Source organism: Sus scrofa, chromosome 5, assembly GCF_000003025.6.
Source record: "Sus scrofa isolate TJ Tabasco breed Duroc chromosome 5, Sscrofa11.1, whole genome shotgun sequence".
NCBI classification, from domain to species: domain Eukaryota; kingdom Metazoa; phylum Chordata; class Mammalia; order Artiodactyla; family Suidae; genus Sus; species Sus scrofa.
The window spans coordinates 58,862,609-58,890,218 of NC_010447.5; the positions used below are offsets into that span (position 1 = coordinate 58,862,609).

General features: G+C 45.9%; 1 protein-coding gene across 7 annotated transcripts in view; it reads left to right on the forward strand.

Annotated features, from left to right (window-relative positions):
- Positions 1 to 27,610, forward strand: part of GRIN2B (glutamate ionotropic receptor NMDA type subunit 2B) — a 470,874-nt gene that overhangs the window by 384,747 nt on the left and 58,517 nt on the right. For all 7 annotated transcript variants that reach the window (XM_021092316.1, XM_021092318.1, XM_021092315.1 and 4 more), the window contains 5 exons: positions 5,951 to 6,153; positions 6,929 to 7,100; positions 7,533 to 7,686; positions 11,452 to 11,577; positions 14,856 to 15,085. In XM_021092316.1, the coding sequence (XP_020947975.1) occupies positions 5,951 to 6,153; positions 6,929 to 7,100; positions 7,533 to 7,686; positions 11,452 to 11,577; positions 14,856 to 15,085 (885 nt within the window). The remainder of the gene's footprint in view (positions 1 to 5,950; positions 6,154 to 6,928; positions 7,101 to 7,532; positions 7,687 to 11,451; positions 11,578 to 14,855; positions 15,086 to 27,610) is intronic.

The window sequence follows — 27,610 nt, forward strand, 5'->3', positions numbered from 1 at the left end:
CCACACACGACCCGGGAGAGCTGCCGGACTGACACCATGCCGGGACCAGACGGAGTGCAGATTGGGGCTGCCTGGTGGAGATTTTGCCCGTCCCTTCCGCTTGCTCAGGGAAATGACATGTAGTTTTCAATCTTGCATTTTAACGGTCAGCTGAGGGCTTCATAAAAGCAGCAAGCATTTATGTTAGATGCAGATGTCATCTCCAGCAAGAAACAAAAAGCTTTGGTTTGGGGAAAATAACTCCTGAAGAGGTTCTCATAAGTGCTTTTCTTCCAAGATCTTGAGAAATGACTTTGGGTGCAGATGAGAGAGGTCTCCTAGGGAGAGCCATGTCCTCTGGTCTCTGTGCAGGGATTGCAGCAGCCTTCATGGCCTCCATGCCCTGCCCAAGCCTCTCCCCCCCGGCCCCCACAATGACACTTCCCCAAAGAGACAGACTCAGGGGCCTCCAGAAACAGGACAGTCCCTGTGGGTCCCAGGGGGCCGACGGGTGCCGATGTCACTGCTGGGAGTGGAGGAAACCTTTCAGCTGAAGGAAGACTTTGCCGCCTAACATCACTACAGATTGGTTCCAGCATTTTCTGAAGGGAAGGCTCCTAGAATAACACGCTGTGTGTTGGTGAGGTAGATTCCCTTCTGAGGAGAAATCCTGCTCCACATGTATCGAGAGCCCCAACCAGAAACCCTAAAAATGACTCCATATTTTCCTGAGGAAACTAATCAGAGATTTTTTTTTTTCTCCTGAGAAAGATGATTTCAGCTCTCAAGAGATCTTCTGAAATGTTAGTGTGCCAGGGAACTGCACTTTGTAGAGACAGATGCTGTTGTTAAATGGGCTTGTGGAGATGATGTTTGCTGAGTGCTTCCCTCTGAGGAATTCAGAGCGCTTTACAGACATTTTCTTCATTATTTCTTAAGGTTCTTCTTTTTTCCGGAACATATTTTACTCTTGACTATCAATTTTTCATTCAGTTTTTCTCACTGGATTTTCTCTGAAATATTTCCCGTTAACCTCATTTCCTCCTCCTCTTCCGCATTTCCAATATTATATACTCATGCTGGTTCAGACATTCTAGAAGAGAATTCAAGATTTTTTCTGTCAAAATCTCAGGCTTCTCTTTCTCTATTTACTATTACAAACTTTTAAATTTATAATATTTTCACCATACTTTCTCCCCCTTAAAAGAAGAACTGCTTGAAACAGACCTCATTCTTCTACATAAATAGTCCTGATTTTCTTTCATTTTAGTTGTTTACTTGTTTCTAACTGTCTTGCTTCACAAAGGAGTTGAATCGACTAATTCGTGGCAACTAAACACATTCTTTAACTTGAACCCCGTGTACTGGCATTATAGCAGAGTTGTGTTTCGTGTTTTTCCAAACCTGTTTCTCCTTTGAGTCCTGAAGGAACTTGTTAACTCTCCTTCTCACTGTAGTCATCCTTGAAGAAGCAATTTTTTAAAAAGAATGAAGACTTTAAGACAATAAACTTTTGTACAAGCAGATCTGATACTCACTTCCCTCCCTTCAGGAAATAACCACTAACACTTTTTTATAAATGGGATGGCGACGTAGAAGGGTGCCTCTGTCCTAAAGAGATCCAAGGATAGTGAGATTTTGTACCTTAGAAGTCACCCCCCCTCCCATTTTACAGATGTGGAAACTGAGGCTCAGAGAATTATAGAAATTGGTCTGCCATCACAGAAATAGTTAGGGACACATTCAAAATTTAGTTTAGGAGACACAACACCTCAAGTGCAGTAAGGTAGTGAATAGCATGAAATAAGAGTGATGTGGTTACACTGGGCAGTGGTGAGCTGGTGAATGTTTAACAACCGGGAGCAGGGTGGGCAGAGGAAGCCCTAACCTTATGGTGCCCATGGCCAGTTTCAAACTACGAACCTGAGGCCATTGAACAATGGGCTAAGAAGAGATGAGTACAATCCACTTGGCCCCCAAGAGGACCAAGCTAGACCAGCTCTCCCGACACACATCACACCTTCCGGCTGTGGAGGACCATCCTCCGTCTCTCCGTTGAGCAGCTGCAGAACTCCATAGCATTGTTCCTGCTGATGCCTCAGCAGATAAACCACTCTTCACCTACTGAGCCATCTCTTAGGTTTCAAGGCCCGGCTTAAGTAAGGGTCATGGTCAAGCTTTAGTCCAACTCTCAGAAACAATCACTTCTACTCTGAATCCCAGAGTAATTTTTTATACCTTTGACTAGAGGAATTGCCAAAGCCTGGCTTGATAGGATTGTCAGTAGACAGTGTCTTTCTCTACGAGAACATCCTTGGAGGACCGTGTCTCATACCTTCATAGTCTGAGAAGCAATGCACAGTGCTGGGTGGGAGCCCAGGCTCTGGAGCCAGACTGTTCAGCTTCAAACCCAGACACATGCTCACTTATCTTGAGCCTGTGAGCATGTCATCAGACCCCTCTGTTCTCACCTGTTCAATGAGACAGAGAGAGCCTCCATCTCACAAGCTTGCTGGGAGGATTCATGAGATTGCTGGATGGGTTTGGTGCCTTGCACATACTAAGCCCTCAGTAGATGTCACCTGGTCTCGTTACCTCTAGCACACAGCCTAGTGCCTGGCACAGAAGGGATGTGCAGTGGATGTTGGTCAGATTGCATTGAAGTGAAGCAAGGATATGATCCAGCTAGCTCGACAGGAAGACGGGAATGAGCGAGCAGAAGAAGGAAACCATGTGAACAGATTATTTCTGGGGAAATGAGAATGATATAATAAAGAAAAATCAGCTCAGCATAGAATTATAGGATCAGAACCTTGCTTTCCAACTGTGGCGTAGCGATGGGGTCATCCATGCCCTCCCCTTGCACCATGTGTAAGACCCTGTAAGTCTGTACGTATGCCCTTTGTCGTTGCAATAGCTAGTGTAGACTACCATCCTTTTTCATACCATGCAGTTGCTTTAAAAAAAAAAAAAAAAACTCTAAATGCTAGACATTAAGTATAAATGCTGTGGAATTTCATTCCATTTTGTTCAGTCCATTATTCCAATGAATTCATGCCGCTTCCAAGCTTGAGTCTGCAATGCAGTATATCTTCTATACTTTCCAGTTTGTGTTATCTGCAGTTTTGTGAGCATGGCTTCTGTTTTGTTTTCTGAAACACTATTCAGGCCACTTCTAAGAACAGAGTCCCCTGCCATGGCACTAGGGACCTCTTTCTGCACTGGCATCGATTCACTAAAAATTCTCTCTCTCTTTTTTTTCTTTCTTTATGTGGATTTTAAATTCCTTTCAAATCTATCAAGTATACAAGGATCTATATTATATTCCATCTTGTTCACAAGTTTCATGAGAAGACTTGGCCCAGTTGCTATGTCTGTAGTGTGTTTGTTTCACAGATATAGTAAGGCTATCCGAAAAGAAGATGCAGCTAGCTTGTTGAAACCTGTTCCTGATTAACCTATATTAGCTTCCAAAATCAGAAACTTCCTTTTCCAACTTTGGCAAAGGATGCATGTTTCAAAATAGTGATGTTAACTGTATCAAGGTGGATTAGGCTCAATGCACAAAGCACGACCATCTAGGTGAGCAGTTTGGGCACTATCCTGTGGGTGGTAGGAGGTTGTTGGCATTTTTGAATAGGGATTATATGATGAAATGATGTTATAAGAAGAGCTATCTATGGAGTTGCTGTCGTGACTCGGTGGTTAACGAATCCGACTAGGAACCATGAGGTTGCAGGTTCGATCCCTGGCCTTGCTCAGTGGATTAAGGATCTGGTGTTGCCGTGAGCTGTGGTGTAGGTTCGCAGACACAGCTTGGATCCTGTGTTGCTGTGGTTCTGGTGTAGGCCAGCAGCTACAGCTCTGATTAGACCCCTAGCCTGGGAACCTCCATATGCCACGGGAGTGGCCCTAGAAAAGGCAAAAAGACAAAAAAAAAAAAAAAAAAAAAAAAAGAAAAGAAAAAAAAGAAAAAGAAGAGCTATCTGGCAGTAGTGTCCACAATGGACTCTAGAAGAGACCTTATGTGAGGTTTGAAGTTGCCTGCCGTTATCCCAGAATAGGCTGCTGGCCCATAGCTTTAAAGATGGAAGAGAATAGGTTTGGATTTAAAAGAAAAACAATCAGAGACTATTAGGGAAAGTGATAGTGGTAAACAAATTAAAATAGGTACATCAGGGCTTCCCAACCTTTTTCACATAATGAGACATGAAGGAAAAAATATCAGTTTGGCCATTAGGGTAACTAGGGCTGCATGGAGATGCCCATGACCCAACATCAAGGGGCCCCAGGGCTGGCTCTTCCCTTCCCCAAACCCCACCTCCCCCAAATCACAGGCAGAAGACATTAACATGTCCACATGGCTGGAAAGCTCTTTGGATATTTTTGTTTTCAATATGAGTAGTCATGACACTATGAAGAAAAACAGACTTGCACCAAAATCAGGACTAACAGTACGGAGAGACTATACATATCAAGGAAAGCAAATGTTTGCTTCCGTGCTGAATTCTGAACACGGAAGTTTAAATATAACTCATGTACTTGGAAGAAAACTAGCATCAGGGTTAAGGCCAAACCAGAGGGCCCAGGCTCCCGAGCCTCTGCCCTTGTTATAGGGGCACAAGAGAACAAAGGCAGTGGCTGAACAGGCCTAATTTGGGCATGGAAGTAGGCAGCATGTGCCAGACATATCAGGGGGCTCTATAAGCCGCACCTGGAGAGGAACTAGGTAGAACCTTACGTGTAGACAAAAGCAGAAACAAAGGAGTGAATTTTTATTTTGGACTAGTAGCCACCTTGCTTGAAAATTTTTGAAAGCCTGCCCACTTGTTGTTCCTTATTGGTTTTCGTAGTTAATAAATTCAGTAGTTTTGTAGTCCTGGTGCTTCACTTGTGCTACTAATTTGCGTTGCTGCATGGAGGAAATTATAGATGGAGAAAACGCAGGAACTTGCAATCCCTAATTCTGTGTGATAATTGAAGATGCTTGGTTATAGAAAATGAAAAGGTGTTCCCTCTTTAATAAACCCAGTGGCAGAGCGAGAACAAGAACCCGCCAACAAGGCAGGGAAGTTCTATTATAAAAACAAGGAATGAATGGCTCTCCTGAAAAAATAATGGAACCCACACATTTCCCTGGATGACTGGCAGCATGGCCACCAGGTGCAAGACCCCGGGGGCACCCCCTGCCTTTCACACTGGCATATGAGAAGCTGGGATGCACAACCTGTGTGGCCACGGGTGGCAGCTCACAGAAACCTATTGGATGACCCCCAGAGCACCCACCCAGCCCAGCAGGTGTGTATCTGTGCTCACCTGTAATGTCCATCACCTCTTCGACCACACTTCCTCCCCCAGCCAAGCTGTGTCCATAGTCTTTCATCCTGACTCACCATTTTATCCCAATTCAGATCCACCCCGTCTCCACACGGCTTCCCACTGGACCTCCGTTACAAGCCAAAACACATCCTTCTGGCTCATTTGCTCCAGTCATTCTGTTGACCTTTCCAAAGCTATTTGCTGCTTTCACTGTCCTGCTCCTTGTTACTGTTAAGTAGAAAACACCAACAGGCACTCAAAACAGAAAAGCCTGGCATCCTCCCAGCACTCAGGATAGGCTTTGGTTTTAGCACTTATCACAGGGTGCTGTTTACATTTCTGACTCCGTCACTCAGTGTAAGCTTGTTGAAGGGCATTAATGTTTCTTGGAGCCACAGGGCTTATTGAGGGGTCTGGCACATAGTAGGTCCCCTTAATGTTCGCTAAGTGGATGAGTAAATGATTATCTTACCTTTCTTCGATTTGGACACAGTAGTCTCATTCTGAGCATATGGTTTAAAGAGCATTCTCGTCTCTGATATGAACAAAGCCAGCATCTTTGGCCTTGGTTTAGCAGCTTCCCGGGTGATACCAGGAGAGGCTGCTCTGTCTCCACTAATGGTTTCTGAGTCTGTTGTTGATCCCGGTGCAGGTGGGGAAGTGGAAAGACAAGTCCCTGCAGATGAAGTACTACGTGTGGCCCCGAATGTGTCCTGAGACAGAAGAGCAAGAGGACGACCACCTGAGCATCGTCACGCTGGAGGAGGCCCCGTTTGTCATTGTGGAAAGTGTGGACCCTCTGAGTGGAACCTGCATGAGGAACACGGTCCCCTGCCAAAAGCGCATAGTCTCTGAGTACGGCACCTTCCCCAGTGGCTCTGGGTGGCATGGGACAGTCAGATTTGACCCAGCTGTCAGCACCTGGCATAGAATGAATTGGGCACCATGTCAGAATTTTGTTACTATTGAGTGATGGAATTTCTGGCAGCCCTGTGGTCTGGCATCTGGTCCTGTCCAGATCATGACCAGGAGAATTGCTGTTGACTCTGTGATCGTTTCTTGAGCCTTGCCTGGTCCCAATGACCAGGACCTCAACTTTATGGAGATTTAATGTTATATTGGTGTTGAAATATGTTTACTTTGATCAGCATGTCTGGAAATTTTGAGATTTAGAAACATTTTTGGAAATAGATAAAACTCATCTATACTCTTAGAAATACAGAGAATGTTTCTTTCTGGTGAGGGTGGGAAGGAGAACAAGAAGCCTTTAAGGTTTTGGTAACTCTTCTGTATCTAGATTTGGGTTCTGTGTATGAAAAGGCATCCAACTGAATCCTTAGGAAATGAGCACTTTCCTGATCTGTCTTATACTTCAAAGGTGCACTAAAAATTACAAGAAAACGTGGTCCAGGGTGATGAGATAATGAGATTATTGCAGTTCTGTGGTCTGATTTATTTCCTCACTCAGGCCTGATATAAATTGTGCTGAGCTGTGAAGGGGTGTGTCTGTGGCAGAGGGTTGCGGGGGTGGAACATTTGCTTTGTGGTTGGAGTTTTAATGGCCAAGGGTAATGTTTTGCCTTTTGTATAATTTTTTGTTTGTTTGTTTTTTTTCTTCTTTAATGGTTAGAAATAAAACGGATGAAGAGCCAGGTTACATCAAAAAATGCTGCAAGGGGTTCTGTATCGACATCCTTAAGAAAATTTCTAAATCTGTGAAGTTCACCTATGATCTTTACCTGGTTACCAATGGCAAGCATGGGAAGAAAATCAATGGAACCTGGAATGGTATGATTGGAGAGGTGAGTGTGAGGAATTAAGGACCATGTCTGTATTTCCTTTATGTTGCTTTGTTTAAACATAAAAAACTCTCCTTTTACAAATTTTGGAAAATACAGAACAGTCCAGTTCGCTTGGGTCTGAACTAGGTGGGTCCATTTATGTGTGGATTTTTCTCAATAAATACACAGTCGGCCCTCCTTATCTGGCATTCTGCATCTGCGGATTCATTCACCTGTAGATCCCACATTTACAATCTGCAGCTGGGAGAATCCACAGATAAGGAGGACTGACTGTGGGATGGAGGCATCTTCAGATTTGGGTAACCACGGATACCGAGGGATGACTGTAAATGAAATGTTCCCACTACACAAAGCAAAACATTACAGTCTTCCCTGTGGCAGCCCCTCGCCTCCCCAGATGCTCTAACTGGAGCCTTGTGCTTTCTTTCCCAGGTGGTCATGAAGAGGGCCTATATGGCAGTGGGGTCGCTCACCATCAATGAGGAGCGTTCAGAGGTGGTCGACTTCTCCGTGCCCTTCATAGAGACTGGCATCAGTGTCATGGTGTCACGCAGCAATGGGACTGTTTCACCTTCTGCCTTCTTAGGTGAGTGATGGGCTTGAAGGTGTGAAGGAAACAGAACAGGGACAGGTAGATGGAATGAGGAACAGGTGCAGGAACTTCCTTCAGCTACGGATTTCATTTGGGTACCATTCTCCAACATGAAAACTGAAAAAACACCCCCACAAAATAGGAAGGCGTGATACCCTCTAAGAAAGCAGTGCAGGACCAATCACCAGGGTCCTACTTGAGTCTCGCTTCTGCCACTTACTCGTCTTTTAACCTTGAACAGACTTGCCCCATCCTGGGGCTCAGTTTCCTCATCCACAGAAGACATCAGCTTGCTGATGATGTCTGAAGCTGCTTCCTGCTTTAATCATTGCTAATTCTGGATATCATTCAAATACCTATTTATTTTAAATTCTCTTCAAGAACAGAGTTCAATCCTATCAAAAAAAGGTTTTCTGGCTTCGTATGAATTTTCAGAGGCTTTGCCACATAAAGCTGCTCTGATTCTCCCTCCCACCTGCCTGGTCCTTCCGTATATGATGCTGGACCTCACTCTCTAGCATCACTTATGTCAAAAGCCTTCCCTGTGATATAAGACTGGGTGAGATAAGGCCAAGATTTCAATTAGATGAGGTCTTTTGTGAGCTCATACCGCATATTTTTTTGCAGGGACCGTGAGGGCCAGGATTTGGAAAATAAAATGTCACCTTGAAAAGAGACCACGGGGCTAGGAGATAGGAAGCTGATTCAGTCATAAACAGGCTGAAAGGCCCTGGACCAGTCACAATCTCGCTAAGGGACATCAGTGCTTTTTTCGTGAGGCTGTTGGAATAGACAATGACTAACACTTCTCCCAGCTCCAGTTTGGGGTGGGGGCCGGGGGGGGGGTTGGTTGTCATTCACTGAATGCACTACAAAGTAGAATTACAGGTTCCATAGGATTTTTCTTTAATTACTCACATTTCTCAGCTAAATTTCTTACTCTAAGCAAATTCTGGCCCTTCCAATTTTATGTGGAGTGTTATTGGATAGCAAACAGCCTATGCATTAATCCTCAGAGCAGTTTGATGGGTTTATTTGCTTTTTTTTCCTTTACAAGGCTAATTGAAACATTAAGAAATACAAATAAAACCACATTGTAATTCTAAGCTGAGCACTAACCTTAACTTCTAAGCTGGAGGAGCCAATGACACATCAGTACAGCTCTAGGAGGACATAGAAATGCCAGGCAAGGGTGTGTGTGTGTGTGTGTGTGTGTGTGTGTGTTTGGAGGAGGAACAGTTAGTTAATTACAGGGATAGGAGAAGTCAATATTTATTGAATACCTACAATGTTATATGCCAGGCATCATTGTACAAACTTTGATTATATTATTTCTTTGACACTATTATTATATCCCGTTTATGGCTTAGGAAACCGAACCTTAGGTTATGCAATTTTCCAGCAGTCTCTCAACTAGTCAGGGGCAGAGCCAGGATTAAAGCCCAGATGTGGCTGTCTGCACAGCCTGTGTCTAGTACACATGGGGACATTTCGGAGCTCGACTCCTAAATCAGGAACCAGTGCTGTGGGCTGAGACTAAGATGTGATCTAATACAATGGGAAAGTACAGATTTTTGCCCTCAGAGGACCCTAGTTTATAAGCCCGGTCACCTTCTGAGTATGAACTTGCAAAGGACTGTGACCTCTGAGTCTTATTTCACTGCTCTGTACAATAGATATGATAACCCATAATGAAAGGGCCATTGCAAGGACTGTAGAAACTATTTGGTGAATGCACTTTCTAAACTGTAAAGACGGGGAAGTCCCACTGTGGCACAGGGAGTTAATGATCTGGCTTGCCTCTGTGCATTGCTGGTTCAATCCCTGGCCCATTGCAGTGGGTTAAGGATACGGCGTTGCTGCAGCTGCAATAGCTTGGATTGGATCCCTGGACTAGGAACTTCCATATGCCATGGGTGTGACCAAAAAAGGAAAAAATAAATAAATAAAAATAATAATAAAATTCACAATTAAAACAAAAAAATAAATCATAAAGACTAGTACAAATATTTTTTGTATCTTGTGTGCGGAACGTTGCCCTGGGCTTAACGGGGGAAAGAAAGCATAGAGACAGTGCTTTTACTTACTTATTCCCTTATCTTGGATGAAGCGAAATCAGGGTGGGATTGCAATCAATTAGAGCCAAGAAGAATCGGTCCCCTTGGCTTTGAACAGTACCTTCCACCATCGCTTCTCTGGCTGCCACTGAAAGATTTTGCATTTCACAGTTGGTGTGTGCCTTATCAAGTTCCTTTTAAAATTAATTAAATGACTAGGCTTTTGTAATTCCCTTGGGAGTTCAAAAGTAAAGTAGCTTTCAAAGTAAGGAAATGTTTTCTAATTTCTAGCCCATTTTCCCCCTTTTCAAATTTCATCTTTATTAATGATTTGGAAGATGGAGAAAACAATGTGTTAATTCACTTAGTTCTGGGTTTACAATGTGATGTGACAGCTAAAAAGGCCAGAACTATTTTGAGACACAATTGAGGAAGCCTTGTATTATGAGGGACAGAATAGTGATTGTCCCTTTTTATAGGCCTCCAGAGAGATGGCTCCTGGTATTCAGTGTTCAATTTCTGGACCACCACTAAGCCAGAGAGATTTAGATCAACTGAAGGAGATTCAGCAAAAAAAAAAAAAAAAAAAAAAAAAAAAAAAAGATTAAAGAAGTTGGCATTCCCCTTGTGGCTCAGCAGGTTAAGAACCTGACATAGTCTCCATGAAGATGAGGGTTCAATCCCTGGCCTCACTCAGTGGGTTTAGGATCTAGCATTGCCACAAGCTGCGGTGTAGGTTGCAGATGTGGCCGGGATCCGGTGTTGCAGTGGTTGTGGTACAGACAACAGCTGCAGCTCTGATTCGACCCCTGGCTCAGAAACTTCCACAGGCCTTGCGTGTGGCCATAAAAAGAAAAATGAAATGATTAAAGAAATTAAAGAAAGCACGTGTAAAACATTCCTGCTCTCTTGCCTGGTCTTATCACATCAACCCTGTCACCTGGTAATAGATCATGGTTGTACTGTTAATCATAGCCAAAGCACGCCCCCCCTTGCCATTCGCTAAGTTCCCAGTGTTGTGGTTACTGATATTCAATGTGGGTGAATTTTTTTTTAAACATTGACTTATATTCTCATACACTAGTGATGTCTGATAAAATATACCACATCAAAGCAGACTGGAAAAGTAAATCGCGGCTGAAAAGTTTAAGAGGAGGGAGACAGAGGGGCAGAGAAGTTATTCATAGGACCTAATTGTTACCGAACCAATTCAAGCCTGAAATAATTGTTGAGAATGAACTTGACCGCAAGGCTCAGACGCATCGGTGAAAGCTTTCCCAGCTCCCACTGTGAGGTGTGTGGCCTCATAGATGGGAGCGTAAACCAAGAGCCAGTCCAATGTGACTCACTTACTCCGTGTCTCATCCTTAATTCCAGTTCCACTGCTTACCAAAAGATCCAGCTCGGGGTCCAATCACGGCAGAAACTACCTCTACAGGCTCCAAAAGGACAGGCAAGAGGGTGTCCTTGTCCTGTGTTTGAAAGGAAACAGTCCTTGACCTGCCCATCCAGGGGCATAGAGCAGCTGAGATACACCCTCTTACCTGTCCCCAGCCCAGGCCTGGCTCCCTGAAGGGATGCGCACACCTGGGGTCTGTTTCCCCAGCGACTCCGGGCTCTCGAGGGAATGGCATATGCGAATGAGCCAGGAACTGTGTGTTCTCTGTCTTAACCCTGAGCGCTGGCGTCTTTCCCTCTCCAGAGCCGTTCAGTGCTGACGTGTGGGTGATGATGTTCGTGATGCTGCTTATTGTCTCGGCCGTGGCCGTCTTCGTCTTCGAGTACTTTAGCCCTGTGGGGTATAACAGGTGCCTCGCCGATGGCAGAGGTAAGGCCATTGCCGTTCTCCCTTTCTCTGGTTCTCAGTTCTGAATCTCTGTGCCCCTCCTCTGCTCTCTGCCTCCTCCCTGGCTTATCCATTTCCAAACATGAACCCTCAGTCTTCTCTGTCACCATCCTGGCGACTTGTTAGAAAGACCCCAATTACGATGTTAGGTTGAAGCCGTAAGCCCCCTCCCTGGCTCAAGCCTGATGCCGAGCCCAGTTCCATCCCTAGGCAAGTGAGAGCCAAGCTGGCAGTAGGTACATGTAACACAAATATGTTAGAGAAAACTGCTGTGATAACCTTAGGCTACGAGCAGTCTGTCTGATCAGATGGACTAACAAGCAGATTAGACACATGTAGCAAGAAGAAGGAAAAATATGGGGTTCCTGCTGTGGCTCAGCATGTTAAGAACCCGACAGCATCCGTCAGGATGTGGGTTCGATCCCTAGCCTTGCGCAGTGGGTTAAGGACCCGGTGTTTCCGTGAGCTGCAGCGTAGGTCACAGATGTGACTCAGATCCGGTGCTGTGGTGGCTATGGCACAGGTCTCAGCTGCAGATCTGATTCGACCCCTAGCTTGAGAACTTCCATATGCCTCAGGTGAGGCCATTAAAAAAAAAAAAAAAAGGAAAAAGAAAAAATAAGTAATCCAGGAGGTAGGGAGGTATGTGCAGGGTAGCTGTGGCTGAAAAAGTTCTCCACAGGCAAAGGATTACTTCTGAGGTGCGAGATCTCCAAAGCTCATGTCCCTGGCCCCCATCCCTCTGCCAGGGAGTAGAGGAGATGGAGGAGATGGGTATTTGAAATAAAACAGCCAGCAGATAACAATACTCCCCCACTGCTGCTCTGGAGGGCGGTCCAACTTCCTGGCTAGTGAGGTTCAGAGATATGAGGGCTACCCGTGTGCTGGAGGCATCCGTGAGACTTCACAGAACATTTATGAGGGGGACTGAGATATACTACTTCTTCTCTGAGTCTTCTCCCAGCCACAGTGTGAGGCTTATCCTGGAATCATGCCTCCAAGAGGAAAGATTCTTCACCCCAACTCCACCTAAGAATTACCTATGGGTACTTACAAGACAAAGGTGCATAGATTTCATTTTCTAATATTCTGGTTCACTGAGTCCAGAGAGGGGCTTGAACAGCTGTATCTTTCCAAATACTGATTCTTCACCTTGTCTGCATGTTAGGATAACCACCCACTTCACACCAATTTAAGAATCTCTGGGAATGGGGTGCACCCCATTTTGTAAAAGCTCCTTGGGAGCCTTTGCTGAATTCACAGACCAGCCTCCGAACCACCCCTGCACTGAAGTATTTCCAGGTGCACACCTACCTTCTGATTGGGGGTGTGCATTCTGGGGTGCAAGTTTGGGTGTCTCCACAATATGGAATAGTCAGGGGTTTCCCACCTGTACCAAAGGGTCTTCCAGAAGCCGCAGCTGCTCCCCATCCTGAGGGGCATTAGGAACAAGTGAAACATCTGAGAATCATTGGACTACACACTAGATAATCATACATGTATGACTGAATCACTTGGCTGTACACCTGAAACTAACGCAACATTGGAAATCAACTATATGTCCATAAAAAAAATTTTAAAAGAGCACATACATCCATGGACAATGTCAGGAACTAAAGTCAGCGTGCATCCTCCCTGACCCTCAAAGAAAATCAGAGAAGCAAAGATTCAGACACCAAATTCAGAGCGAGGGCTCGGAATTACTCACTTTACCAAAGGCTGTTTGACTTAACAAAAGAATTCAACGTGAGGCCACTTTAAATATCAAGTCTCTTCGGGGCATTTTACAATGTACAAAACTTTGATTTATAAACAACTTTTTTCGTTCAGCATCTGTTCCATGAAATAAGGTCCACACGCACAGATGTGTGTGCACAGTTAGGTATTAGGCGTGACACATGTAGTCACTGATGATTTAGGTGGCCGAGCAGATGCTCTTAGGATCACAGCTCACATCGTTAAGACCTGCGCTAATGTGCTGTAAAACTGTGCAGGCAGATGTTCGATCCTGTGGCGAAGGGGCTGTACGTGGACCCAGACAGCAGGCAGGATTTCACGATCGCCAAGCAGAGAAAACCGAGAGGTCCCGATAAATTCATGGGCGGCAACCCTGCACGGCCTGTTTAAAGGTTGGGTGGAGAACAGTCAAAGGTAGCCTGCCTTCTGTCCTCAGATACATGCGGCCAAGCCAGGGACCTGTGGCCTCTTCTCCAGGCCTCCTGATAGGACTTCATACAGAAGGCAGGTGCTATTGGAGGGAACCAGACGGGAGGTGTTGGCATTGCAGTGAGGTCAAGGTGGTCCTGGAAAGATTTAGTGCCAAGCTCGAGATGCCGAAGAAGAATCAGGATCATGCGTTCCAAGCCATCCAGATTCGATGTACATAAAACGGGAGGAGGTCTGAGACTAATGGGAGAAAAAGACCCCACACTGTCCTTGCTGACCTTTGGTGAAGTTGAAATGCTGTCTTGTTAGATACAAACATAAAATTTACCAACAGTGCCGATGAGGATACAAGTGTGACATAGTGGGATGGTTGCCTTTGTTATTCAGCTTTGATGTGATCTTAATGGTCTTCCAGGCCCTTAGGTCTGGAAGCAGGGCAGGAAGCCAGCTCCTGCAGGGCCCTGGCTGAGCCATAATCATTGGTTGGAGCAAGATCCCCCACACATGCCCCAGGCCTCTGTTTTTTTCTCCTAAGGGACCCTCTTCTGCCTTCTCAAGGGTCCCAGGAGAAGAGACACAAGCTCTCTACTGAAAAAAACTGTCTGTGGAAGGGCCAGGACTTAGCTGGCACCCCATCCCCAGAGATTCTTAAATTGGTGTGGGGTGGGGTGGTTTTTCTAACCTGCAACCAAGATAGACAGCCATATGTTTTGTTTGTTTGTTTGTTTTAGGCTACAGGGATGGCATACATCAAAGTTCCCAGGTTAGGGGTCAAATTGGAGCTACAGCTGCTGGCCTACACCACAGCCACAGCCACAGCCACGTCAGATCTGAGCTGCGTCTATGACTACACCACAGCTCACCAGATCCTTAACTCACTGATCGAGGACAGGGATCGAACCCAGATCCTCACTGGATACTAGTCAGATTCATTTCCACCGTGCCACATGGGCAACTCCAGTATTTGGAAAGATACAGTGGTTCAAGCCCCTCTCTGGACTCAGTGAATCAGAATATTCACTATGTACTTGTTGACTTAAATAGAGCCAGTGACCCTGTCTTAACCTTCTATCCTTGTCTGTTTGTCCCCTCAGAGCCTGGCGGCCCATCTTTCACCATCGGCAAAGCTATTTGGTTACTGTGGGGTCTGGTGTTTAACAACTCCGTCCCCGTGCAGAACCCAAAGGGGACCACGTCCAAGATCATGGTGTCGGTGTGGGCCTTCTTTGCTGTCATCTTCCTGGCCAGCTACACTGCCAACTTAGCTGCCTTCATGATCCAAGAGGAATATGTGGACCAGGTTTCCGGCCTGAGCGACAAAAAGGTAGGAGTAGCATTTGAAACTGCCCGTCTGTCCCTCAGTCCCGTTCTGAGCCATACTCAGAGCTCTCATGTACCTGTTAATTTTCTAAATCTTTAGAATTGACTGTTCTTTATTATGGTTCCTTAAATTAGGACTCGGGAGCAGAAATCCGTTTCCCCACCGAAATAATGATCTTCCACGTTCACCTTCTCATTCGTGAAAAGTTGTCTCGAGCACGCCCTGGGCTGCAAATGAGGGGCTTGTTATACTAGCGGCTTTCTGAGTACATGGTTCCTCTTGTTTGGAGACGCTTGGGTGGCCGATCAGCACAGGGCTGCCCTTTGGGGTTGTAATGAGAGGGCCGCCCCTCGCACCCACACTGGAGGCATGGGCCCATTATGGCCTTCATTTTCCCCCCAGTGCTGTTCACCTGCAGGCTCTTGCTTTGTTCCTCTGCATACGCGTGTGTTCCTCGTGTTGAGAAGGAGGATTGTGCTCATTGTGTCCTGAAGGAAAGTAACTGCTACTTAACTCAGTGATAGCTTCGGGTGGTGCCAATGAACGGGTTGCCCCGATACCGACTGCAGGTACCCCACCCCGCCCCCTGCTGGCCTGTGCTGTGCAGAAAGGAAGGGAGGTGTCTGCTGGTTTCCACGTTTTCTGGAGGAGGACATACCCAACCCATGCTCCATCCACGTGATTCTCTCAGTCTGCCAGAAGCATCTCAGCTTCTGTGGGCGCTCTGTCACCTGCACTCGGGATAACTGGCAAGGTCCAACAGCAGTGCTAGAGGCCTGCCTTCCTGGAGTGTCCAGTAAAGCTTGTGGACACCTCAAAGTCATTCTGGAGGCTTTCGCATACAGCACATGTCTTACTCTGGGTCTCCTTAAGGTTTAGAGAATGTGATTTCCCACCCCTTCCCCCAGGATGGAACTATGTGATTCAGGCAGATGGGTGTTTAGACCAGCTGGGTCCCTATTGTTCATGATTTATCACATGGGCCAGCTTTCCCCAAGATAAAACCTTCAACACTTGAGAAGAGTGGAAAGGAGGGAGTAGCCTCTTGAGGGGCTCAGGTTGTGATTTCTTCATCCACTCATCCCTAGCCGCCAAGAACATTCAAAAGCATAAGGAAGATAAACAAGCTTCTTAAGGGAATGAAAAAGTGTATATATATGTATATACATACACAGACACACACACACACACGGGCACATACGAATTGCATCACTCATGATGTTTACCTCTTTATGTTGTCTCTTTCTCTGATTTGTCTTCCCTTTTACTTTATTTTTCTCCTTTACTTTTTAAAGTATTCCCCCCTTTGTATTTCCTTCTCCCTTATTTTTAAGCTCTTAAAAAAACTTTCTTTAACTCATGATTTATCATGTATTTAGATATATATTCATCCATTTGTCACTTCATTCGTTTTACACATTTCTCATTATTCTTTTGTCAACCTCCTTAATCATTACCGTCCTCCCAGAAAACTGTGAATCAGACATTTCCCTTCCCCCGTCTTCTACAACTACTTGTTGTGTCCATTTCTGTAGCCTGGGCTGTCAAGGGGCTGAGAACAGCCGCCTTCCTCAGGGCTCCATACATGGATGCGGCATAGCCGAGGTGGGCCATGCCCCTACCAGGACAGGGATGTGGCAGAAGTGTGATAGACAGTGTCCCCCTATGTGGGCCTGTCAGAGGTGTGGAGGACTGTGCCCTCACCTCAGGAAGTGGCAGAGGTGTGGTGAATCGTGTCTCCATGCAGAGTGTGGTGGGACCACATGGCCATAGGGTCCATAACATGGTCCAGGGCTGGTGGTCCACAGGTCTACCAGGGACTCCGGGCTGGTCGGCCATGGATCTGCCACATTTATCTCGTCGTTTCCTTCCAACGTGTCTAGAAATTGCTTAGGACGCTGTATTTATCTTTCTCATCCTCTCAGTGGCCACCCAGCAACGACTGAGTGATTTTCTACTTGAACTAAGCGTAATCGAGATGGAGGGAGATTATTTTCCCTCTGGTGGTTGTGAAAGAACATATCATTCTAGGTTGCCTGAACCACAGAGGCCATGCCCCTGTCTGTTCTCCACACCATGTTGGTTATGTTCAGAAAAGTTGGATCCCATCTTTGCTTAAAGAACTTCAGTGGCTCCCTTGATGATAGAAGAAAGTGATTTTTTTCCAGATGTAGCTTGCAGAGCTTTTACAAATGCTTCCCATTGCAATTCTCATTAGCCAACGCGTAGACCCTTGCATCCTATGTCCTAGGCACCCTCGCCAACAATGTGCCTCTGCTTCTGCCTCACTTCTTCACTCACCAAACTCCTACTGAAACTGCAAGACACAGACGAGAGGTCACACTATTTGTAAAGCCTTCTCATCTGGGCTCATCTGAGATGTTAGCCATTCTCTCCTCTGTTGTGACGTGCATTCACACATTTATTAAAACGCCTGGCTCCCTCGTTGTAATCTGCAGACCTGTATCTGACTGTATCTCTCTCTATTTGACCATGAGCTCCACAAGGTCAGCGACCATACCTTGGTTATCATTTTTATAAAAAGCCTATGAGAAGAGAGGGAGAGTGGGTATATTTCCCTAAGAGTCTCTTGCGCAGAGCTGTGGACTAAGCATTATAGGCAAAGACATCAGCCAGAGAGCAAGAACCCTTTAACAGCTGTTTAATTTGAAAATGGTTATCTGATACATTTCAAAACCCCACAAACGACAAAATAGTAAATTGTAAGCATCCTACCAGAAAATGTCAACATAATTTACATAATTACAGGAAACATTGAAGGAACCCATGACACGCAACTGCATATCAGTGTCAGAAACAGTACTCTAAATCAGAGTTTTCAGAAAGTGCATTTCAAATGTCAAATTTTGTATTAGTTTTACTTCACAACACCTAAAGAGAACTATGTCTTGGGAATGATTTTGTATGAGAGGAGGTGGATTCTGCGAATTTAGAAAAAGAAAATAATAAAGTCGTCAAAGCAATAGCATTGAGAATAGAAATGAAGTGATTTTGAAGACACTTTTTTCAGTGTGATTAAATTTTCATCCAGGAAGGTAACATTTAAAGTGCAGAAGGATTTCTAGACTTGTTTTGACTGTCACAGATGACGTATCTTCTGTGTAACCCAGACCAAATGATAAATATTTTGGAATGATGATGGGAAGATATTTGTAGTCACTAAATTTCTATATTTTAAGAAATTACCTTCCACTTTATGGCAGGAAAATGGTTCCCAAATCTCATATTTGTTAGGATACAGAATCAGAATGTTCAGAGTTAAATTTCCATGAAATCCTATCTTGGGGCTCCTTGTTACTGGATGGCTTCCATCTTGCCATAACACATTATATCAGTGAATTCAGAAAGATCCCACTACATGCTATCACTAAATATGGGTGCCAGTTCTAACATTTTGCAGCCCTACTGTACATCCCATCATCTCCCTCAAAGGGAGGAGGATGTAAGGAAGCTAGTGACATCTTTCTTCTCCTAACAAAGAGGCCACGATGCTAATTCCCATATCCTCAGCTCTCCAGACAGATTTCTCATTGCATAGTCTCCCAACCACAGTACGGAGGGAAACCAGCCTTGCCGGGCGGAGGAGGGGACATACTTTCTGGGCACTGGGTGCGTTAACTATGTTATCTATGTTATATGAGTAATCCCCATACAGGTATGGTTATTCCCATTTTCCAAAGAAGGGCACTGAGATTCTGGGAAGTGATTCCCTAAAGTCACACATGATCAAGTGACAGAGCCAATATTTGAGCATCTGTGTGTTTGGCTTGAAATCTCACTTTGCCAGGATGTCCCCCTTAGAGCTAACCCCACACAGAGTTATGCCATAGCTGAGGACTGGTTACTGGCACCCCTGCCCCTTCCCTTTCTCATTTAATCCCCTACCATCTCCTTTAATGACCTTCAGTATTGGTTCCACTTAACCTAACCCTCCTTAAGACACAGTACACCGCCCCTACCAAGACTGCTCTTCTTACTTCTGCAACTACTACTGATAATGATAATAATAACAGTTATCATTATTATTCGTATAACTTCAACGATATCTCTCTGAACATTTTTTTCAGCTCTCAGGAGCCAGGCATTATGCCAAAAACATTGCAGAGATTATCTTATGTAATGGTGCTTTTAATACCTTCATTTGTAGATGAGGAAATTGAAGCTTGGAGAGGTTAAGTAATTTGCCCTTCTGATGTTCCTGGCTGGCTAATAGCCCCTCGACAGTGTGCCACACTGTTCAGATACCAGTGCTTTTCCAGTTAATTCTCTCTCTTCCTAACCTGCCCGTCTACTTTCCTGAAGTTTAGCAAGTGAGATCCTTTTCCTCTATTAAAAAGTGGCTCTCTGATTAACTGATCCAAAATGATTAGGCAGTATTTTAATCTTTGCCCTTTATTTAGTAAGTCCTTCAGAGGCATTACTCTGAACAGAGAAGAATTGTCATTTCCTGGACTTGGGCAGGCTAATGGCACACAAATTGACATGAGCCTGGGCCTATTGTGACTGTGAGCTTTAAGCCACTGTTGGGTGGGAGGGGGTGGCAGCAGGAGAGAGAGGAGTCAGGTATAGAGTGAGGGGGTGAAAGAGGCCTCCAGGGAAGCAGGCTGCCAAGGTCACTAGAGGCTGCCCTCTGGCCGTTGGGCTCCCAAGGGTATCTGGCTGCATCCTGCCCCACACGTCCCTGCCACCAGTACGACATTCCCCCCGGATTATATTTTGCAGTTCTTTTCCTCAAGGAACCACAAGAACTTTATTAACTTTAAATGTCAAAAAGGTGCTTATGTAGGTAATGAGGGCAGACGTCTTTGCCTGCACCATTAAAGGTGCAATCAGGACAGCCTTCTAAACACTAAGTGAGGATCCGGTGGCTCTTCTAGATAATGATTATTCTGAGTTTCTGAGAAGTTGCTTATGGTCTGGAGGGTCTGGAAGCTGCCTCAGATCTTTTCAGCAGGTAGCAGTGTATGACTTTAAAATATGCATGCAAACAAATGCGTTAGTGTGCGTTCTGGAAGAAAACCAGCCCATTGATCAGCATATTGACACCACAATTACAAGGCTGTGTGATGCTTGGATGGCGTTTGAGCATGGATGAGGAAATGGGCCATGCTTTCCACTGTACAAATGGGGCTCCCTCGCCCTATTAACTTTGGGCCCCAAACCAGTGGGAAACAGCTGACCTCAAGCCTGAGCTGTTACATCCTGGGCCTGGCCCAGACCACCTTGGTCAGATCATGGAATACTGAGCTAAGAATAGGTCACTATGGACGCAGCAGGCATGACCAACTAGCCAGGGAGCTAAAAATGAGAGCCTGGGCTGGGCGTCCAGGTAACTGAGCAAAATAAGGGAATCGTTCCTTGGGTGGGGTCCCCTGGAGCTGTCAGGCGTCTGGTCCTTTTGTAACAGCTGGTCAAGAGCAGTTCTGGAGGAAGTGACAAGACAAAAACTCCCCAAGCCCTGGGAGTAAATGGGGTGCAGGACATGCATGGATGCGGGAGGGAATGTCTGCCCCTTTGTCTCCCAATTAGCTTAACCAATCTGACGCTCTCCATGGACCACCACCCCCAGTATTGAGCCCCCTCATTCCCATCAGGGAGGTCTCCATCCAGACGGATCCAGAACAAAGCCCTGGGGTCAGCTCTCATCACTTCTCTAAGTTTATTTGAGAATACACTCTGTTACAGTCCAGTCTCTTATGGCCCCCAGCTGACCCCCCTTGAATGCTAATTCCCAAGTCCATTCTTGACTGGCTGCCTTGAGACACCTCGTGGTGCTTAGCAGTGGTCACCCTCCCAGTGTGTTCTGGTGTTGATTGCCGGGCTCCTGAGGGGATCCCGCTCTCCCCTTTCTCTCTTTAGCCTGGTCCTATTGTCAGCATCAGGCTTCACTCTGCCCTCTTCTTAAATGACCACCTACTTCCTGACCTTCTATGAGTTCCCACCTAGGATTCCTTACCTCCCATCTCTGCTAGACTGTCAGGGCTCTAAGGGAGGGCAAAGGGTAGTCCCCAAAAGATACACCCACGTCCTAATCCATGGACCCTGTGAATGTTATTTATCTGGGAAAAAAAAAAAAAAAGATCTTTGCAGTTGTAATTAAGTTAGGGATCTCAGGTTACAATCATCCTGGATTGCTGCTAAATCCAGCAGGTGTCCTTAGAGGAGAAAGACATTTTTACAAAACAGAAACAGGCTCACAGACTTTGAGAACAAACTTATGGTCACCAAAGGAGTCAGGTAGGGGAAGGGATGGATAAGGAGTTTGGGACTGGCACATGCACACTATTGCATATGGAAAAGATGGCCAATGGGAACCTGCTGTATAGCACAGGGAACTCTACACAATATTCTGTGACAACCTTTATGGCAAAAGAATCTGGAAAAGAATGGATATGTGTAGTGTATAACTGAATCATGTAGTTGTATTGCATAAATTAACATAATTTTGTAAATCAGCTGTACTTCAGTAAAACTTTAAGATTCTAAAAAGAAGAAGAAGAGAAAGGCAGAACAAGAGCTGGCACAGAAGAGGAGGCCAGGAGAAGGAAGATACTGAGACTGGAATGTTGCAGACACAGAAACACCTGGGGCCACCAGGAGCTGGAAAAGACAAGGAGTAGATTCTACCCTGGACCCTCCAAGGAAGCACAGCTCCCCGGGCCCCTTGATTTTGGACTTCCACCCTCCAGACCAGTGTGAGAATAAATCTGTGTCAGTTCAAGCTATGAGATTTGTTTTGGACTGCCACAGAAAACTAACCCAGGGCCGAGATGCCCTTCCTGTAACTGGCACTCTCAGCTTCTGGCCCCTGCAAACCTCGGAGCTTCTTCTACTCGCCTATGCATCTCTGTCTCCTCTGTCAGCCCCCAGCCCTGTCCTTCCAAAGCGGGTGTTTCCGACAGTGGAATCTGCTTTAGTCCTCTTCCCGCTAATCTCCTTTGCTTGGGAGAACAGATCTGCGTCACCCTGAAGATTTGCAGAGACATGGTTTACACCCAGAGGGAGTCTTCTCCCTGCTGGTTAATTTTAGGGAGACAATAAAAAACCTGCGTGTCACCGCAGGCTCCCTTTTGCTCTGTCCTTGAGCCTGATTACTGCCAGTTTCTCACAGTATGTAGCGTGTTATCTGTGTGCACACTCCCCACACAACCTTCTTCTAGAGCTCTGAGCAAGAACGTCATTGTCAAGGGGATTGAGGACATGCTTTTGTAAGATGTATCATTTCCACAACTCTCCTGGGCAAAATATTATTAATGCACTCTTCTTATATTCTGGATTTCGCTGTGCTGTTCAAATCACAGAACTGCAAGGGACATTATTTGATCATCGGGCACAGGTGATACTTTTCTCATCAAAGGCCTACAGGTATCCTTTCTCTTTGTGTCGATGAATATATCTTCCTGTGACACAAGAGTGCACACTCAGATATGAATGTGTGTGGATAGATAGATGATAGGATAGATAGATAGGTTGATAGATAGATAATAGGTAGGTAGGTAGATAGATATTAGATGAAGATAGATAGATGACAGAGAGAGAGAGAGAGATGTATGTTTCCATCTGCCAAAACTACATAATGATAACAAGATAGCTAGGTAATTAGGAATTAACACTTAACAAAGCTACATAAGGAACACAAGCTCCCCAAGTATATGGAACCTACCTTTTACAAAATTGATCTGAGGAAGGTTGCCTTTACCTGGAAAAAGAAGAAAGGTTTTCCTCATTCTGCTGATATTAGTGGAACCATCTTTTTGTGAAACGAAGGAAGAAGGAAGGAAAGAAAAGAAAGGAAAGAGAAAGAAGAATTAAGGGAATAAGGGAAAAAGAAAAAAAAAAAACATCTAGAAAAGTGGTCCTGGAGTTCCCACTGTGGTACAATGGGTTAAGGATCCGGCATTGCCACAGCTGTGGTGTAGGTCACAGCTGCCGCTGGGATTCAGTCCCTGGCCTGGGAACTCCATATGCCGTGGGTACAACCAGGAAAAAAAAAAAAATAAGGAAAGCTGGTGCTCTGCAAAATATCGGAAGGATAGATATTCCTGAAGCCATGACATTTTTTTTTTAAATTGCTGCTACGCAAATTAGCATGAGAGTGAATTCAAAATTTCCTCACCTGAATTGAATTGTACTGGGCCCCAAATGAAAGCCAGCAATAGACAACAAACAATTTTATTAACAAAAATCACAGCATAGGACACCCCGTGTAGTACTTAAGCTCTGGGTGCTCTGGCAGTGGGAGGAAGCAGTGAGCGAGCACTTCCCTGAACTGGTCAGATCATTGACTTTATCTCTGGCTTCCATGGCAGGCCTCTGTGGGTCAGGCTTTCTCCTCCAGGCTGGGAGGAGCGAGTGGCTCAGGGGACCCCCACGGATGTGAGACGCCACTTCTGGTCAGGTCTCTAGTTCAGGAGGAGGGAGCTGTTGCATTCAGCTAACTGAACGGCTAAAAGCAGTTGCCTCATTCTGAAGTTTACTGACATCAAAAGAAAGTAAGACTGCCTCAACATCCTGTTCCCTCTCCAGTTAAACACAAAATTAGAAATAAGTGTTTCAGTACAAGGGGGGTTCAGCTTTTGCACGCGGATGAAATCTTGGCTTGTACGTTGAGGATTTATTAAGAATTAGTGTTTCACTTCTGAGCCACGAAGTTCAAGTCCTTTGAGACAAATTAATGCCGCCATGAAAATTTATATGTGGCCAAAGGCATCAGGTCTAAAATGAATCAAGTTTTAGAGAGGTCAGAATTGTATTCACAGTGAAAATCGTGGCCTGGGTTGGCTCTGGGCTTTTTGAACGTTTCGGCCTGTTGACCCTTCCGGGGCCTGCTCCGCTATAATGATGGCGAGGGTGGACCAGGGCCTCAGTGGGCCGTGTGCAGTCTATTGTATTTTGGGAAGCTTTCTGCATAGCCGGGCATGTGCTAGAGCCCGAAGGGCAGTGGAGGGGTGGGGGGCTGAGTGTGCCTGAGGCTAGGCTGGAGCAGACCACACTTGCTCTGCAGGCACCATAGCCTCAGACATTTCCTCTGGCAACTTCATCCAGCCCCATTTGGGCAGGTGGCTCAGTTTCAGAGCATCAGCAGTGGCTCCAGGCCAGTGTGATCCTGAGCCCAGCCTGCGTGGAGGGTCCCCGAGGTGCGTGCAGCTCAGACTGTCAGGAGGCAGAGTCAGGAGGAGGAAGATCGGGGTCTCGGGTTAGTCTGTCCATGTAGACTTGTCTGCAAGGAGGACATTGGAAAGAGTGGGCGCCCGGGGAGGGGCCAGGTAAAGTGGAAGCCTTTCAACTAAATAGGACTCTGTCCATCCAGCTGGAAATAAAAGTGCAGATGGTGAGAGCTGCTGCCTGAGTGGGATCTGCAAGTGTGCAGCCAGAAAAGCAGACACACATAAAGGGCTGAGAGAGGAATCTACTCAGGGGGTAGTTATTGGAGGGCTGTGCCCCCCACCTCTGCCGCTTTTCTCCCACTCCCCTGAGAACTACTGAAGGGGCTTTGAGAGGGTCACTGGGAGAGCTTGGGATTTGCCCCTGCAGCTGGCAGTTGATCCAAACCTGAAAAGACCAAGGTGACAGGTCTTGGCCAGAGGCCCTGGTGGTTGGGCCAGACTTCTAGTGACAGCAGGTGAGGTCTGCTTCCCTCAAGTCCATGTTAAACCACATGCCCCAGGAGTGGAGGAAGGTGATGTTAAAGGCACCTGACCACAGGGCTTCCTGCTCTGAAAAAGGCAGCCCAAGTCCATGATTCCATGGAAAGGTTCCTTTGTGCCATATATTATATTCCAGATATATGTGATATCATACGTTATTTGTCTTTCTCTTTCTGACTTACTTCACTCAGGATGAGAGTCTCTAGTTCCATCCATGTTGCTGCAAATGGCATTATTTTGTTCTTTTTTAAGGCTGAGTAGTATTCCATTTTGTATATATACACCACATCTTCCTAATCCAGTCATCTATCAGTGGACATTTGGGTTGATTCCATGTCTTTGCTATTGTAAATAGTATTGCAATGAACATGCGGGTGCATGGACTTGGAGAATAGAACATGCGTGCAAGGGGGAAGGAGAGGGAGTGGGAGGTACTGGGAGCTTGAGGTAAATAGATGCAGAATGTTGCCTTCGGGATGGATTAGCAGTGGGATCCTGCTGCGTAGCACTGGGAACTCTGTCTAGTCACTTATGATGGAACACGTAATGTGAGAAAAAAGAATGTATGCATGTAAGTGTAACCAGGTCACCACGCTATACAGTAGGAAAAAATATATATAAATAAATGATTTAAAAAAAAAAGAAAAAGGCAGCCCAACCAGAAATACGCTAGGTGGGGTGGCACCCTGCGGAGGAGCTAAAGGGTCTAATTAAACAACCAGCTGCCTCTGGGGTGTTGAGGCCACGGTTCTCACTGAGAGGCTCTCGGGGAACCCATGAACTTGCCTGCCTGGGAGAAGAGCCTGCTGTGCTCAGTGGTCAAGCCTAGAGAGCATCAGTGCTGGGTCACCAGAGCGCCCGGTGGGTGCTTTCCTTCCTTCTGGCTCCTCCTCCTCACTGTCTTCCACACCAGGCCCCCCAGAGGATGGGAGAGAAGAGCTCGGGTACAGGCTGTGAGAGTTGGCTTCACTTGGGGTTGTATTCCTCGGCCAGCTGATAGCGGCTGGGATTCCTGTGGCTCTGAGCGCCTGGCTCGTATTATTGAACCATGATTGAACTATTTAATGAACATGTACTCTGTGAGTGTTGGTAGACTCTTCATCTCTGTTGCTACTTTTAATCCTGGTGCCGCCGTTGGTGACAGAGAGTATCAATGCCTTTCTGTAGAGGAGCAGAGCTGTTGAAGGGTTAAGCAAACTCACTGGAGTCCCAACTAGGAAGGAAGGGCATTAGGATTTGATCCAGGGAGTACTGACTCTGCACTGCCATAGCCCCATATCACCTTTGCATGGACACTTCCAAAGGCATGGGGCTGAGGCGGCAGAATCCAGTCAAGCCTTCTGTCATGGGACCCTCTCTGGCCTGGCTTCTCAGATCCTCGAGGGAGTAATTATGGATCCCCACTGACCCATGGAGAGCAGGTAGACCACACTCTACACAGCTGTGAATGCTCAGGAACCTGGAAGAGACTTTTGTTCACTTGAATCTAGAAAGATCCAAGGAGTCTTTGTTTCGGAACTCATAGCCCTACCTACGTATAAGAACCACATAGCGAGAGTTGACTGGATAAAAGAATCAAAGAGACAGTGGATGTTGTTGGGCGCCATGTTTTCTCTCTTCTGGGAGGTAACCAGCATACATACTTTAATCCAGACAGAAAGGGAAAGATCCCACTCTCAGGAAAGAGGAAATTTGGAGAGGACAGAAATGCACCCTACTCCCCACTCCCCCACCCCCACTCCCACCACTACCATCATCCTTCTCTTAGGAGGGAACTAAAGCAAAAACAATATTCACTGAACTGTTTCTGAAGTAATTGTGGCAAGGGAGCCGTGAGTAGCTTAAATGTATAAACTGCCTTGATATTACACATGCGAAATGCTTCATTCCTTAAACTTCCTCACACATCTCCCAGCTTGTCACTAGCACTGCAGCAGGTTCTGAGTTAAGTATAAGGCAGTTCCGTTTCCTGCCAGCAAATCCTGAAATCCTGAGACAGCTGGAGACTTGGCCTTTATTGGATCGAGTACAAAAGAGACGTTGAGCTGGGTGTCATCCTGGTACTGAGGAAAGGATGCTGTGATGTCTAATGATGTCTCCTAGTGACCTCAAGTACAAATTGAACAAGATGGCAAACAGCATTGGTTAGGAAGGATGCTGCAGCCTTGGACCTCCTGGGCAGAGGCACCGCTGGGGAGTGAGCCTCTTCTTGCTCCTGGGAAAAAAAATGCACTTGAGCACACAAGGTTATCCACTTAAGTGCCTTTCCGTGGCACACCCACCCATCACTGCAAGCAAGCAAATACCAGAGGGTGCAGATGCGGCTTTGACTGGACACGCGGAGCAATTTCTGCTTTTCCTTTTTCTCCTTATAAAAGCGCGTCAAATTAATTGCGGCCAATTACGGCCAAATCCCTTTCTCTCTGCCAATCAGGGCTGCCTGAACGGGCAAGAAGCGCTCTCACCTGCTTCATTATGCAAATTGATATTCAAACGCTGGAGAGCAATGCAGCCTTCAGCACAGCAGTGATTCCAGGTTGCTGATGAGAAGAGGTGGCTGCCAGCACAGTTGCTTTAACCCTCTGATGCCGATGGAGGAGGCTGAGAAGGTTCAAGCGAGGATGGAGGCAGAGTCAAAGCTGACACCGGCTCCCAGAGCACCAGCTACTGGGGTGTGAATCAGGCTCTGATGTGTAAAGTCACCAGTAGGTCTGACTAGATTTGGGTGTATTTGGCATCCAAACAGCGTGGGCAGCATAGCTTGATTCTTGATAGTCTGACAACCATAAATAACAGTTCACAGGACATGTGGGCATCTGTAGGCTTGAGGTCAGGTGTAACCATCAATGTATCAATATTC